General features: G+C 41.7%; 1 protein-coding gene across 1 annotated transcript; it reads right to left on the bottom strand.

Moving 5' to 3' along the window:
- Window positions 1–1,295: 1,295 nt before the first annotated feature.
- Window positions 1,296–3,116, bottom strand: LOC127683693 (exonuclease GOR-like). Its single transcript, XM_052180967.1, has one exon. The coding sequence runs from the start codon at window positions 3,114–3,116 to the stop codon at window positions 1,296–1,298; it is 1,821 nt and encodes a 606-aa protein (XP_052036927.1).
- Between the last annotated feature and the right edge of the window lie 12,513 nt (window positions 3,117–15,629).

Here is a 15,629-nt window from a genome sequence, read left to right as displayed (position 1 = left end):
AATATAGGGGTCTTACATAGGCTGGTTGGCTACCAACTCTGTATAGCCAACCATGACTTTGAACTCCCAGATACCTGTGTTTAGAAACTAGCCAGAGTTTATGTGGAAAAACAGTGTTTGGAAAAGATGAAATTGTTTTTCATTGATTCATTGAATTGAATCAAATTAAAGCAATTCTAGTGAAAGAGAATAGGATTGTAGGCATTGTGACCATATCGGCAATATTGTGCTTTTAATATTTTATCACTTAAACTACGAATCGGGGATAAAGGTGTGTGTGTGTGTGTGTGTGTGAATTCTTGTGAGGGACCTAGTATAACAACAACAACAAGCTGTAGAGAAGCCCTGTGTGTGTGGGGGGGGGGAACCAAATCCAAAAAACCAAAATAAAAGAGTTTAAAGTTTTATTGTGTGTGTGTGTGTGTGTACAAACACTAACATTCCTTATTAAACTTATCCTATGCCACCCAAAAGATGGGTAGTTAAAACTAGCTCATTTTCTCCCCTTGCATTCTAAAACACAGTAGCTTGCATTAGCCTTCATATAATAACAGAGTATGACCTTTCTTCACAGTTAAGAGAAAAGTGCATTTGATTTTTTGGTTAAAAAAAAAAAACAAGAATCATAAGAAGAGATAAAGAGTGTTTGGATCCACAATATTTTCTAGTGGAAATAATTCAATAAACTTTCAACCAAGTTCTGAAAATCATTCAAAAACCACTTGTATTTTATAATGGATATATTTTACAAATGAAATTTGTTTATAAAGTAGAAGGAATTGAGTTACCTCCATCTAAAACATTCTTAAACAATTTCAACTCCAAGAACAAAACAAAACAAAACAACCTGAAAACTGAGAGATTATCAGTGTTCCTTGGAACTAGTCACTTCCAACAAATTTCATTCATCTTCTTGACCCATTAAGGACCTAGCAAACTAAGAGTGGTAGCTTCTATGTAGGCAAAGTTAAAGTCATACTAACAGTTCCAGTGACACTTGTTGAATCAAAACTGTCTCACCTCTAAGGCAGGCAGGCTGTTTTCTTCAGGCAACTCTGAGAAAGTTCTGGAATCAGCTGAAAGATTTCCTCTTTCTCCCTTTAGTTGGGTGTGATGAGACTTAACTAAAGTCATTCTGTATGAAGAATTTTCACGCCCACAACACTCCAAGCAGTGCCCAGCCTTGCTCGGTAAGACTGCATAACTCTGCAAGGTTTCAGGCTTGGACTAAAAATTTAACAACTGTATGGCATCCACTCCTCACCCACACATCTGTAATCAACACAGCGAAGTCTTCAAGTCTCTAGCTGGGGAAGTTGTTCTGAGTCACTTTCTTCCAGGTATAACATATCTGGCATCTCGGACATCTCAGGCATCTCCACCATCTTGGGCGTCTGGGTGTATCGGCTAGTGCAAACAGGCAGCTTCTGCTGAGAGCCTCTCTTCTGGCAAGCTGCATGCTGCTGAGCGGGGCTAGAGGTCTTGGTGTCTTCTTGCATCTTCCAGGTCACCAGCTGCATACAGGCTCTGGCATCCTCGATGGAGTTGTGCCCACCGCTGTGTGCCTGGATCTTCTGGCTGAGGTACTGAGAGATAAGGCCCCGCAGGGAGCGCTTGTAGGGCAGGCCCCGGTGATGCGGGAAGAGCACGGATGTGTCCACCACAGTGTCATGGATGAACTTCAAAGCCAGTAGGTCACTCTCAAGGCTGTGTCCAATGAGGATGGTTTCAGTGCTGAACAACCTAAGGAGAATGGACTGGACATCACACAGCCTAACTCTGGTGTTCACCACGTCAGCCTCGGTCACTCCAGAAAACATGGTGTTGTAGTCCACAATCTCATTGTCCGGCTTGACAAAGGAGTCATAAATCACGCATAAATCAGTGTCCACCACTGTGACGCGGGTGAGCTCTAGGCCATGTGTGGTATAGGACATCTCACAGTCCAGGGCGTAGATTCCCGCGTGCGCTTCCCAGTTCTTCTTCGGTAAGGTCTTGACAAAGCCATACAAGTTGTCCTTCCTGCCATCCTGCACGTGTTGCTTGGCCACCTTGCAGCCTGTGGCGTCCAGGGGCGCGTAGCAGCACGAGTAGTGCACCTGCCAGCCTCCCTGCACGGGGATGGAGAGGACACGCCCCCAGTGGTACACGCAGGGCTCCGAGCAGAGGCTGCGGCCTGAGGATGACACGAGGTACTTGGTGCCACAGCGGCAGCAGAACCTGTGTGCCGGGCTCAGCTGAGGCTCTCCTGTGAAGAGCTTTGCCGACCCTGGCCTCTCCGGATGCTCGAACGGGAAGCCATGCCCCTTGCGCTGCTCCTCGGTGAGCAGATAACCCTTCAGGCAGTTGTACAAGGTGGCCTTGCTGAGACCCGGGATGGCGCTGGGAACCCGGCCCCTGAGCATCTTCAGGGTGTGCAGAGCGGCATTCAGGTACTTGTTCTTGCTGGGACTTTGGTCATAGATCACTTTCTCCTCTGACTGTGCCTTCTCGATGGCCTCCAGATGCGAAGAGGAGAACTTAAGGCACACTTCGGTGAACAAGCCCAAGTAGTGCTGACGCAGGGCGACAGGGATCTTGTCCTTAAGCTCCTTGGTGAGGATGGGCTTCTTCACTCCACAAAACGTATAGCTGTAGATCACTTGCTGCGGAGAGAGTGTGTAGTTATTGCAATGTGGAGGCTGACCTGTGGCTATGCTGCTGCTGGTCCTTTTGGCAACTGTGGTGTTGGCCAGGCTGGGGCTGGCCATGTGGATGAGCCTTCTCTTCTCTCGAGCTGAGGCTGAGGATGATGACGAGGAGGGAGACAACAACGACAAGGAGGAGGAGGAAGACGTGGTCGACGTCGTCAACGTCTCAGGGCAGAGCATCTTCCTCCGAACCAGCTGGGGTCGCCAGTGCAGTAGCTCCGAAGGTGCTTCAAGACAGCCCTGGTGCGCGCCGGGGCCAGGCCTCAGCAAAGGCGTCTGGACCACGATGAGTTGGTGGCTCTGGCGACAAGTTGGGGGGCAGTCGTAGTAAATCAGCAGAAAGTTCCCGACTGGATGAACCAGGACTCTCCTGGCTTCCGGATGCCCTGGTGGGAACCAACTACGCACGGTAATTTTCAGGCTCATACTGCTCTTCAGCGAGGGACTCGCCTACCAGAGTTGTGGAGGGTGAAAGAGCGCTGCAGCCTTTAAATACAGGGCGGTGGGCGGAGCTCCCGCCTCTCTAAACCGATCCCATCCAATCACATTGGATCTACTATCCTCTAGACCGCTTCCGGACTACTGGGCTCCTCCTACCAGGAAGTGTAGCTCTTGAATCAATTGGGATTCCTGAGTCCAGTTTGTCCTCCTGTTTGTTTGATTTGTAATTGATGTCTTTATTAGTTTCTTTTGAGAAGTTTGTACACTGCATTTCAATCCTAACCATCACCCCTTAACTCATTCTAGAACCATCTATCTCCCTTCCATGGATAAGGATATAACATATAACACTTTGTTTCTTTTTTTTTTTTTTTTTTTTTTTCCGAGACAGGGTTTCTCTGTATAGCCCTGGCTGACTGTCCTGGAACTCACTCTGTAGACCAGGCTGGCCTCAAACTCAGAAATCCGCCTGCCTCTGCCTCCCAAGTGCTGGGATTAAAGGCGTGCACTACCACCACCGGCTAGCACTTTGTTCCTTTATTTTATTTTAAACCCACAGAGTCCAATTTCAGCAGCCCATATACTCTCTTAGGTATGGGATCATCCCTGGGTTATTATTACATTTTGGGTCGGTGGGAATATTTTATGTTTCTTTCCTTCCATTCCCCCTTTTCCCTCCTCTCCACTCTCCACCTCCCTCTTTCATTCCTCTGCCTCCCTTCCCCGCTCCCTCCCCCTCCCTTCCTCCCCTCTCTTCCATTTCTGAGACAGCCTTGCTAAAGTTCTTGCATCAGCATCCTGAGGTAAGGCCATGAGCAAATAGATTTGAAATTCCAGACTTTGACCCAGGAAGGTCAGGCTCTAGCCCGAGTGACCTGGCAGTCGTATAACCCCACTATCATCTTGAAAGCACACCGAAAGAAAATTAAAACTAGAAGACTTCACCCACTTTACCCAAGGTCAGTCAACACAGCATTCCTCGCCAGATAATCCAATAACCATTTCCAGGGATTCTGCAGCTCCTGGCCTACCAACAGCACCGGCACAATTACCAAGTAATAAATGAGAAGTAAAATAGCATAAATATTTAAACGATTCTTAAACCTTAAGACTTTGCCTCAAATGAGAAATATGTAAATTGAACTTTCATTAATTTCAAAATAAAAAAAAATCAATTAGACCTAACAATGGCAATTTACTGAGTGAAAACTTGAACTTGTTCTGAAATCTCTGCATTGAATCTTTTGTGCAAATAAATGTTGCTGTGTGGTTGTAGACAATTTACCCAGACTCAATGTTTTTATTCAAAAATTGGTTTTATTTTTTGAAAGGATGGATGATGGGTTAAACACACTGTGAGGGTTAATGCAGTCAACTGAACTGGATCTATAAGACAAGAGGCTGTCTCAGTCAAGCCTCCAGGTGAGTTTGTGGGTGATTAGAGTAACTACTTAGGTGAAGTAATATGGGAAACCCCTCCATTAGAGCAGCATTGTTCCCTAGACCTGGGATTTGGATGGCTTAAAATGGAGGAATGGAACTGAACACTGGCACTCACTGACTCCTCCTCCCTGCCTGCCATAAGACCTATCTCTGCACGATCCTGACTGTGGTTTTTCTCATCAAGATAGACTACACCCTTGTACAGTGAACTCAAAGAAACACTTTCTTCCTTAAATTTGTTTTGTCGGGATATTTTAAAATTATTTTTATACAATGTATCTTGATCATGATCTCCCTCCTCCAAATGCCTGGATCTTCCCCCACCTCACCACCAAGCAATTGTCATGTTCTTTCTTTTCAAAAATTAAAAAAAAAAAAAAAAAGTAAAAGAAAATCAAAACAGCCAGGCAATGGTGGTGCACGCCTTTAATCTCAGCACTTGGCAGGCAGAGGCGGGAGGATTTCTGAGTTGGAGGCCAACCTGGTCTACAGAGCAAGTTCCAGGACAGCCAGGGCTACACAGAGAAATCTTGTCTCAAAAACAAAAAAAAAGAGGGAAATCAAATCAAATTGTAACAAATATTAACAAAAAATACTGAAATGAAACCAAAAAATTCCACCAAAACAAAGAAAAAGAATCTTTAAATCTATTTGATGTTGGCCAGTAACTACTCCTGGGCATGGGACCCACTCTGGAGTGTGGCAGGTACTACCAATTGTTAGGGTACTTTATCACAGCGACAAGAAAAGTAAATAAGATGCAGGGTAGGGGCTTTGAGGTTTCAAAAACCTTGGAATCCTCAAATTCCTGCTTGCAGCTCACAATGTGAGCTGTGAGCTGTCCCTGCTGTTATGCCTCACTCTGCCATCATGCAGTCTAACCTAGCCCACAGCCTTCTCTTTTACAAGTTGTCTTGATCTTGGTGACGTTTTATTTATTTTTGAAATTGTAATGTAGTTGCATCATTTCCCGCTTCCTTCCTTTCAAACACTCCCATATGTTCCTCCTTCTTCTCCTTCCAATTCCTGGCATGTTTTATCATTAATTTTGTTACATGTGTATATGTAAATATATATGTATTTCAAAATGCAACGTGCTTGGTCAGTATAATACTACTTGTATGTATGTTTTCAGGGATGACCAGGTATTGGGCTACAAGCCAAGTTTTAGGGTCAGAATACTGCTGCCTACAGGGCATCAGTCCTGCTGTTCGCCGAGTCTTACCATTCTGCTTGGGTAAGATGAAATCTCATAGTTTTGATTTTCATTTCTCTAGTTTCTGGGGACAATGAACATTTATTTAAATATCTATTGTAGTGGCTATACTTGGTTGTCAACTTGTCTATGTCTGGAATGAACTACAATCCAGAATTGGAAGGCTCACCTGTGATCCCAATCTGGAGTCGGGGATATACAAAAAAAAAAAAAAAAAGAAGAAGAAAGTTCTAACAGATGTGCTGGAAAGTAAGTGCAAGCCAGCAAAGAAGAGTGAATCTTCCTTCTTCCAATGTCCTTATGTAGGCCTCCAGCAGAAGACATGGACGAAATTAAAGGTATGTGCCACCATGCGTGGATCTGGGACTTACTTTGTTCCAGGCTGACCTTGAACTCAGAGATCTCCTTCCCTTAGTCTTCTGGGATTAAAAGTGTGCACTACTTTGCCTGGGCCTAAGCTTTTCATAGCCACTGTGACTCAAGATCTCCATGCCAAGATCCAGGTCAGAAACTTGTATCTTCCAGACTCAAGATCTGGATCACAGGTGAGCCCTTTGTGGTGGCAATTCCTGGTTGTCAACTTGATTATATCTGGAATTATATCTGATTATATCTAGACTACAGTCTAGAATTGGAAGGCTCACCTATGATCCTAATTTGGAGGCTCAGAGATATAAGTTTCTGACCTGGATCTTGGCATGGAGACCTTGAAGCATAGAGGCTAAAACAAGGAGATCTCCGAGTTCAAGATCATTTGGGATTAAAGGCATGGATGCACATGCCTTTAATCTGGGCCACACCCTCTGTTGGAGACCTACACCCTTTAATCTGGGCTATACCCTCTGCTGGAGATATATAAGGATTTTGGAAGAAGGAAGACTCTCTCACTCTTCCTTGCCTGCTTGCTTCGTGGGACTGAGAAACTGCTAGATCCTTGGACTTCCATCCACAGCTGCTGCTGATCATTGTTGGGGAGTTGGACTATAGACTGTAAGTCATAGACAAATTCCCTAACTATATAAAGACTATCCATACGTTCTATGACTCTAGAGAACCCAAACTAATACACCCTCCAATTCTGGATTGTAGTTCATTCCTGATATAGACAAGTTGACAACCAGGAGTAGCCATTACTTTCTGTTTCACATTCTATACATATTCTGCACAGGAAGAAGATGGAATAACATCTTTTGAGGGGTTTCCAGTTCTTTCCTTTCCTTCTTTGGTCAAGAATAAGATTGAGCCAGAAGCTGGAAAGAACCCAGATGTCCCTCAGTGGAGGAATGGATACAGAAAATGTGGCATATTTATACACCAGAATACTAATCGGCAATTAAAAGCAATGAATTCATGAACTTTTTTGGGGGGTTGGGGAGAGAAGATTTGTTTTTTTCCTGAGACAGGGTTTCTCTGTATAGCCCTGGCTGTCCTAGAGCTCACTCTGTAGACTAGGCTGGCCTCGAACTCAGAAATCTGCCTGCCTCTGCCTCCCAGAGTGCTGGGATTATAGGCATGTGCCACCACCACCAGGCTTCACGAACTTTTTAGACAAATGGTTGGAACTGAAAAATATCATGCTAAGTGAGGTAACCAAATCACAAAAGAACACACATAGAATTCAGTCGCTGATAAGTGGATATTAGCCCAGAAACTCTGAATACCTAAGACAAAATTCACATATCAAATGATTCACAAGAAGGAAGGAGAAAGCTGCTTGCACACTGGAACTGAGCACTTAGGCGGCTTTTGTCTGCCAGCCAGCCGGGCTGGGGCCTGTAATCTGCCCAGGGAACTGTGGAAGGAGAGAAGCCCCTTGGCCAAACTCCCTGCCTGCAGGGACACAAAAGGATCACTAGGTACTGTAACACCCTGAGCTTTAGATTTCTGGTGGTGCAAACCGACAGGGGTCTGCCTGCACTCAGGAACTGAGCACATAGGCGGTTCATCTGCAAGCCAGTCCGTCACAAGACCTGTGTCCTATGTGAGAATCAACAGAGGGAGTGACCCCCACCACAACTTCTTCCCTCCATAATAGAGCAGACAGAGAACACATGGTTGACCTTGACAACCTAAGTATAGCATTGCTTGAGGCAAGATTGAGAAGGGCTCCAAAGGCACAAAAGAGGAAGCCAGCATATCAGTAATCTGTGCCAGAAGAAACCCAGTCATCCAGTGGTGCAGAGATAACCTTAAAGATCCACAGTAGGTTGAAGCACCAGCCAGTGACAATAAGACCATCTAACTCCTGGGAGAACCAGATGGCTAAAGGCAAACGTAGGAACGTTACTAACAGAAACCAAGGCATTATGGCAGCATCTGAACCTAATTCTCCAACATTAGCAAGTCCTGGATACCCCAACACACCAGAAAAACAAGATTTGGATTTAAAATCACTGGTCATGATGCTAGTACAGGAACACATGAAGGACATACTTAAAGAAATTCAGGAGAAAATGGATCAAAAATTAGAAGCCCTTACAAGAGGAACACAAAAATCGTTGAAAGAAATTCAGGAGAATACAAAAGCCAATAAGGAGGAAACGCAAAAATCACTTAAAGAAATACAGGAGAACCTTGATCAACAGGCAGAAGTCATGAAAGAGGAAACACAAAAATTCCTTAAAGAATTAGAGGAAAACACAAACAAGCAAATGACAGAACTGAGCAAAAAATTTCCAGGATCTAAAAACAGAAGTAGAAACAACTAAGAAAGCACAAAGGGAGACAACTTTGGAGATAGAAAACCTTGGGAAGAAATCAGGGACCATAAACGCAAATATCAACAAGAGAATACAAGAGATAGAAGAAAGAATCTCAGATGCCGAAGACACCATAGAAACCATGGACTCAACAGTTAAAGAAAATACAAAATGCAAAAAGCTTGTAACCCAAAATATCCAGGAAATCCAGGACACAATGAGAAAGCCAAATCTAAGGATTACAGGTATTGATGAGAGTGAAGATTTACAACTTAAAGGGCCAGCAAATATCTTCAACAAAATTATGGAAGAAAACTTCCCTAACCTAAAGAGAGAGATGCCCATGAATATACAAGAAGCCTACAGAACTCCAAACAGACTGGACCAGAACAGAAATACTTCCTGCCACATAATAATCAAAACCCCAAATGTACTAAACAAAGAAAGAATACTTAGGGCAGTAAGAGAAAAAGGGCAAGTAACATATAAAGGAAGACCTATCAGAATTACACCAGATTTCTCACCAGAGACCATGAAAGTTAGAAGATCCTGGGCAGAGCTCATACAGACTCTAAGAGAACACAAATGCCTGCCGAGACTACTATACCCAGCGAAACTCTCAATTACTATAGATGGAGAAACCAAGATATTCCATGACAAAACCAAATTTACACAATATCTTTCTACAAACCCAGCCCTACAAAGGATAATAGGGGGAAAGCACCATTACAACGTGGGAAACTATACCCTGGAAAGAGCAGGATATTAAGCTTCTTTCATCAAACCCAAAGAAGATAACCATACACATATAAAATTATAATCAAAAATGATAGGAAGCAATAACCACTATTCCTTGATATATCTTAACATCAATGGACTCAATTCCCCAATAAAAAGACATAGACTAACAGACTGGTTACATAAACAAGATCCTACATTTTGCTGCATACAGGAAACACACCTCAATGTCAAAGACAAAAACTACCTTAGAGTAAAAGGCTGGAAGACAATTATACAAGCAAATGGTCCCAGGAAACAAGCCGGAGTTGCCATTCTAATTTCAGATAAAATTGACTTTCAACCTAATGTCATCAAAAGAGACATGGAAGGTCACTACTTGCTGGTCAAAGGAAAAATCCAACAAGAAGAACTCTCAATCCTGAATATCTATGCCCCAAATACAAGGGTGCCCTCATTCATAAAAGAAACTTTACTAAAGCTCAAAGTACACATTGCACCTAACACAATAATTGTGGGTGACTTCAACACTCCACTTTCACCAATGGACCGATCAGGAAAACAGAAACTAAACAGGGAGACAATGAAACTAATTGAAGCTTTGAACCAATTGGAGTTAGATATATATAGAACTTTTTATCCCAAAGCAAAAGAATATACCTTTTTCTCAGCACCTCATGGTACCTTCTCCAAAATAGATCATATAGTTGGTCACAAGACAGACCTCAACAAATACAAGAAGACTGAAATAATCCCATGCCTCCTATCAGATCACTATGGAGTAAAAGTGGTCTTTAGTAACAGTAAAAACAACAGAAAGCCCACATACACATGGAAACTGAACAATACTCTACTCAATGATACCTTGGTCAAGGAAGAAATAAAGAAAGAAATCAAAGATTTCTTAGAATTTAATGAAAATGAAGGCACAACATACACAAACCTATGGGACACAACGAAAGCAGTGCTAAGAGGAAAACTCATACCTTTGAGTGCCTCCAAAAAGAAATTTGAGAGAGCTTACATTAGAAGATTAATGGAACAACTGAAAACCCTGGACCAAGAAGAAGCTAATTCACCCAGGAGGAGAAGAAGACAGGAAATCATCAAACTCAGGGCTGAAATCAATCAAGTAGAAACCAAGAGAACCATACAAAGAATCAACAAGACCAAAAGCTGGTTCTTTGAAAAAATCACCAAGATAGATAAACCCTTAGCCAGAATAACCAAAGGGCACAGAGAAAGTATCCAAATTAACAAAATTAGAAATGAAAATGGAGATATTACAACAGAAACCGAGGAAATTCAAAAAATCATCAGATCCTACTTCAAAAACCTGTACTCAACACAACTGGAGAATCTGGAGGAAATGGACATTTTCTTAGACAGATACCAATTACCAAAATTAAACCAGGATCAAATAGACCATCTAAACAGATCCATAACCCCTAAAGAAATAGAAGGGGTCATAGATAGGCTTCCAACCAAAAAAAAAAACAAAGGACCAGATGGTTTCAATGCAGAATTCTATCAGACCTTCAAAGAAGACTTAACACCAATACTCTTCAAACTTTCCCACCAAATAGAAACAGAAGGAACACTACCCAACTCCTTCTTCGAAGCCACTATTATGCTGATACCAAAACCACACAAAGATCCAACTAAGAAAGAGAATTTCAGGCCAATTTCCCTTATGAATATCGATGCAAAAATACTAAATAAAATTCTTGCCCACCGAATCCAAGAACACATCAAAACGATCATCCACCATGATCAAGTAGGCTTCATACCAGGGATGCAGGGATGGTTCAATATAAGGAAATCCATAAATGCTATCCACTACATAAATAAACTCAAAGAAAAAACCACATCATCATTTCATTAGATGCTGAAAAGCATTTGACAACATTCAGCATCCTTTCATGCTAAAAGTCTTGGAAAGGACAGGAATTAAAGGCCCATATCTAAACATAGTAAAAACAATATACAGCAAACCAGTAGCCAATATCAAACTAAATGGAGAGAAACTTGAAGCAATCCCACTAAAATCAGGGACTAGACAAGGCTGCCCCCTCTCTCCATATCTTTTCAATATATTTCTTGAAGTCCTAGCTAGAGCAATTAGACAACAGAAGGAAGTCAAAGGGATACAAATTGGAAAGGAAGAGGTCAAACTATCACTATTTGCAAATGATAAGATCATATACTTAAGTGACCCTAAAAAACTTTACTAGAGAACTCCTACAGCTGATAAACAACTTCAGCAAAGTGGCTGGCTACAAAAGCAATGCAAGCAAATCAGTAGCCTTTATATATTCAAAGGATAAGCAGACTGAGAAAGAAATTAGGGAAATGACCCCCTTCACAATAGCTACAAACAGCATAAAGTATCTTGGGGTGACTCTAACCAAACAAGTGAAAGACCTATATGACAAGAACTTCAGATCTCTGAAGAAGGAAATCGAAGAAGATCTCAGAAAATGGAAAAACCTTCCATGCTCATGGATTGGCAGGATTAATACAGTTAAAATGGCCATCTTCCCAAAGGCAATCCACAGATTCAATGCTATGCCCATAAAAATTCCAACCCAGTTCTTCATAGAGCTAGAAAGAGCAATTTTCAAATTCATCTGGAATAACAAAAAACCCAGGATAGCTAAAACTATTCTCAACAGTAAAAGAACTTCAGCGGATTCAATATCCCAGATTTTAAACTCTACTACAGAGCAATAGTGATAAAAACTGCATGGTATTGGTACAATATCAGGCAAGCAGATCAATGGAATAGGATTGAAGACCCAGAAATGAACCAACACACCTATGGTCACTTGGTCTTTGACAAAGGAGCTGAAGGCATCCAGTGGAAAAAAGATAGTCTTTTCAACAAATGGTGCTGGTTCAATTGGAGGTCAGCATGCAGAAGAATGTGCATCGATCCATTCTTATCTGCTTGTACCAAGCTCAACTCCAAATGGATCAAGGACCTCCACATAAAACCTGACACACTGAAACTAATAGAAAAGAAACTGGGGAAGACCCTGGAGGACATGGGCACAGGGGAAAAGTTCCTGAATAGAACACCAATAGCGTATGCTCTAAGATCAAGAATTGACAAATGGGACCTCATAAAACTACAAAGTTTCTGTAAGGCAAAGGACACCATCAAAAGGACAAAATGTCAACCAACAGACTGGGAAAGGATCTTCACCAACCCTAAATCCGACAGAGGGCTAATATCTAATATATACAAAGAACTCAAGAAAGTAGAACCCAGAGAAGCAAATAACCCCATTAAAAAGTGGGGTACGGAGCTAAACAAAGAATTTTCACATGAAGAACTTCGGAGACCTGAGAAACACCTTAAGAAATGTTCAACATCATTAATCATTAGGGAAATGCAAATCAAAACAACCCTGATATTTCACCTCACACCAGTCAGAATGGCTAAGGTCAAAAACTCAGGAGACAGCAGGTGTTGGCGAGGATGTGGAGAAAGAAAACACTCCTCCACTGCTGGTGGGATTGCAAGATGGTGCAACCACTTTGGAAATCAGTCTGGCGGTTCCTCAGGAAACTGGGCATGTCACTTCCTGAGGACCCTGTTATACCACTACTGGGCATATATCCAGAGGATTCTTCAGCATGCAATAAGGACACATGCTCCACTATGTTCATAGCAGCCCTATTTGTAGTAGCCAAAAGCTGGAAAGAACCTAGGTGTCCTTGAATGGAGGAATGGATACAAAAAATGTGGTATATATTTACACAATGGAGTACTATTCAGCCATTAGAAACAATGAATTCATGAAATTCTTAGACAAATGGATGGAGCTAGAGAACATCATACTAAGTGAGGTAACCCAGTCTCAAAAGATCAATCATGGTATGCACTCACTGATAAGTGGATATTAGCCTAGAAACTTTGAATACCCAGGACATAATCTACAAATTAAATGATGTCCAAAAAGAATGGAGGAGTGGCCCCTGGTTCTGGAAAGATCCAGTGCAAGAGTATAGGGGAATTCCAGAACAGGGAAGTGGGAAGGGGTGGATGGAAGAATAGGGGGATGGAAGAGGGCTTATGGGACTTGCGGGGAGTGGGGACCCAGAAAAGGGGAAATCATTTGCAATGTAAATAAAAAAATAAAATAAAATAGAAAAAAAAAAAAAGAAGAAGGAAGGAAGGAGAAAGCCCTGGTCCTGGAAAGGCTTGATGCAGCAATGTAGGGGATTATCAGAACAGAGAAGTAGTAGGGGGTGATTGGGGAATGGGCAGAGGGAAAGGGGCTTAAAGGACTTATGGGGAGGGATGAACCAGGAAAAGGGAAATCACTTGGAATATAAACAGAGAATATAGAAAAAAAAAAAAAAAGATTGATTGAGCCCAGGAGTGGTGGTGATTGCCTGTAATCCCAGCACTCTGGCAGGCAGAGGCAGGCGGATTTCTTCTTTAGGTGCTTCTCGACCATTCGAGTTTCCTCAGTTGAGAATTCTTTGTTTAGCTCTGTACCCCATTTTTAATAGGGTTATTTGATAGTCTGGAGTCTAATTTCTTGAGTTCTTTGATATATTGGATATTAACCATCTACCAGATATAGGATTAGTAAAGATCTTTTTCCAATCTGTTGGTTGTCATTTTGTCCTATTGATGGTGTCCTTTGCCTTACAGAAACTTTGCAATTTTATGAGGTCCCATTTGTCAATTCTTGATCTCAGAGCCTAAACCGTTGGTGTTCTGTTCAGGAACTTTCCCCTGTGCCCACGTATTCAAGGCTCTTCCCCAACTTCTCTTCTATTATTTTCAGTGTATCTGGTTTTATGTGGAGGTCCTAGATCCACTTGAACCTGAGCATTGTACAAGGAGATAAGAATGGATTAATTTGCATTCTTCTGCATGCTAACCATCAGTACCATTGTTGAAAATGCTGTTATTTTTCCACTTGATAGTTTTAGCTCCTTTGTCAAAGATCAAGTGATAGTAGGTGTGTGGGTTCATTTCTGGGTCTTCAATTCTATGCCATTGATCTTCCTGCCTATCTCTGTACAAAAACCATGCAGTTTTTAAATAACTATTGCTCTGTAGTACAACTTGAGATCAGGGATGGTAATTTCCCCCAGAAGTTCTTTTATTGTTGAGAATAATTTTCACTATCCTGGGTTTTTCATTATTCCAAATAAATTTGCAAATTGCTCTTTCTAACTCTATGAAGAATCGAGTTGAAATTTTGATGGGCCTTGCATTGAATCTATAGATTACTTTCAGCAAGTTGGCCATTTTTACTATATTAATCCCTCCAATCCATGAGCATGGGAGAGCTTTCCATCTTCAGATATCTTCTTAGATTTCTTTCTTCAGAGACTTGAAGTTCTTGTCATACACATCTTTCATTCACTTGGTTAGAGTCACACCAAAGTATTTTATATTATTTGTGACTATTGTGAAGGGTGTCATTTCCCTAATTTCTTTCTCAGCTGGTTTATCAAAGTCTTATGAAATAAAGACAACCTTCTGAACTAGATGTCACTCCCTAGTCACTCCTGAAGGCTTGCTGTGATGCTTGAGAGCTGCCTTTGAGTTTTCCTTTCCCTATCTACTCTGTGGCTCAGCTGTAAGTAAATAGAGACATACCACTCCTTTTAACTTGCTGTTAGAGGAAAAACTAAGAAACAAGTAAAATACTATTTTTTGTGACCAGCAGAACTATCAATATATTGATTGTGAGCCACTATCACAAACCAAGAAGAAAATAGAAAAGTTTATTAATGTTAGATGACTTCTTATATATTTGTTTATTTTAAATATTATATATTGCTACATTTATTTTACTTCATTTTTAAAAGATACCACACTCCCACACTTGCACTCCTGCTGACATACATAGTAATATTTCAAAAGTGAATCTTTTTGTTTAAACGAGATGCAGAAAAGGAGTTCGTAAGGGTGAATGTCACGGTTGATATTGATGGCAAACAGTAGAGAATTCAGTGCAAATCAGCTTTCCAACATCCATATCTTGGAATTCTGACTTCTAGAACTATGGGGGAATAAATGTGTACTGTCGAAGTTATTTGATCTGTGGAACTTTGATGTGGTAACCCTGGCAAACCAATACAACTAGGAAGGTCAGTGTCCCTGAGATTAGCTTGCTGGATGGAGCAGGACCATGGAAAGCCCTGATTAGGCCAACTCTACCACCATCTAGCCATTCTTCCACAAAGGACAACAGAGAACCTGCCCCACCCCCACAGCCAGCTCTGCAGATGGCAGGAACTAAGGACAAGCAACACTCACGCACCACTGTGTCTTCTCTAAATAACATGAAGGCTGTCCTTCTTCAGAAATAGAATCCAGGGAAAAATGATACAATAGTTGCTAATTCCCCACAGAATGGAAGAACCAGC

This window comes from Apodemus sylvaticus, chromosome 4 (genome assembly GCF_947179515.1).
Source record: "Apodemus sylvaticus chromosome 4, mApoSyl1.1, whole genome shotgun sequence".
In the NCBI taxonomy this organism is placed as follows: Eukaryota; Metazoa; Chordata; class Mammalia; order Rodentia; family Muridae; genus Apodemus; species Apodemus sylvaticus.
Note: the sequence above shows the minus strand (reverse complement) of the source record. Positions and strands in the feature narration are given on the sequence as shown.

Bases quoted from the DNA above. Each gene is read 5' to 3' on its own strand.
- LOC127683693 (XM_052180967.1), bottom strand. From the start codon at position 3,116: ATGAGCCTGAAAATTACCGTGCGTAGTTGGTTCCCACCAGGGCATCCG.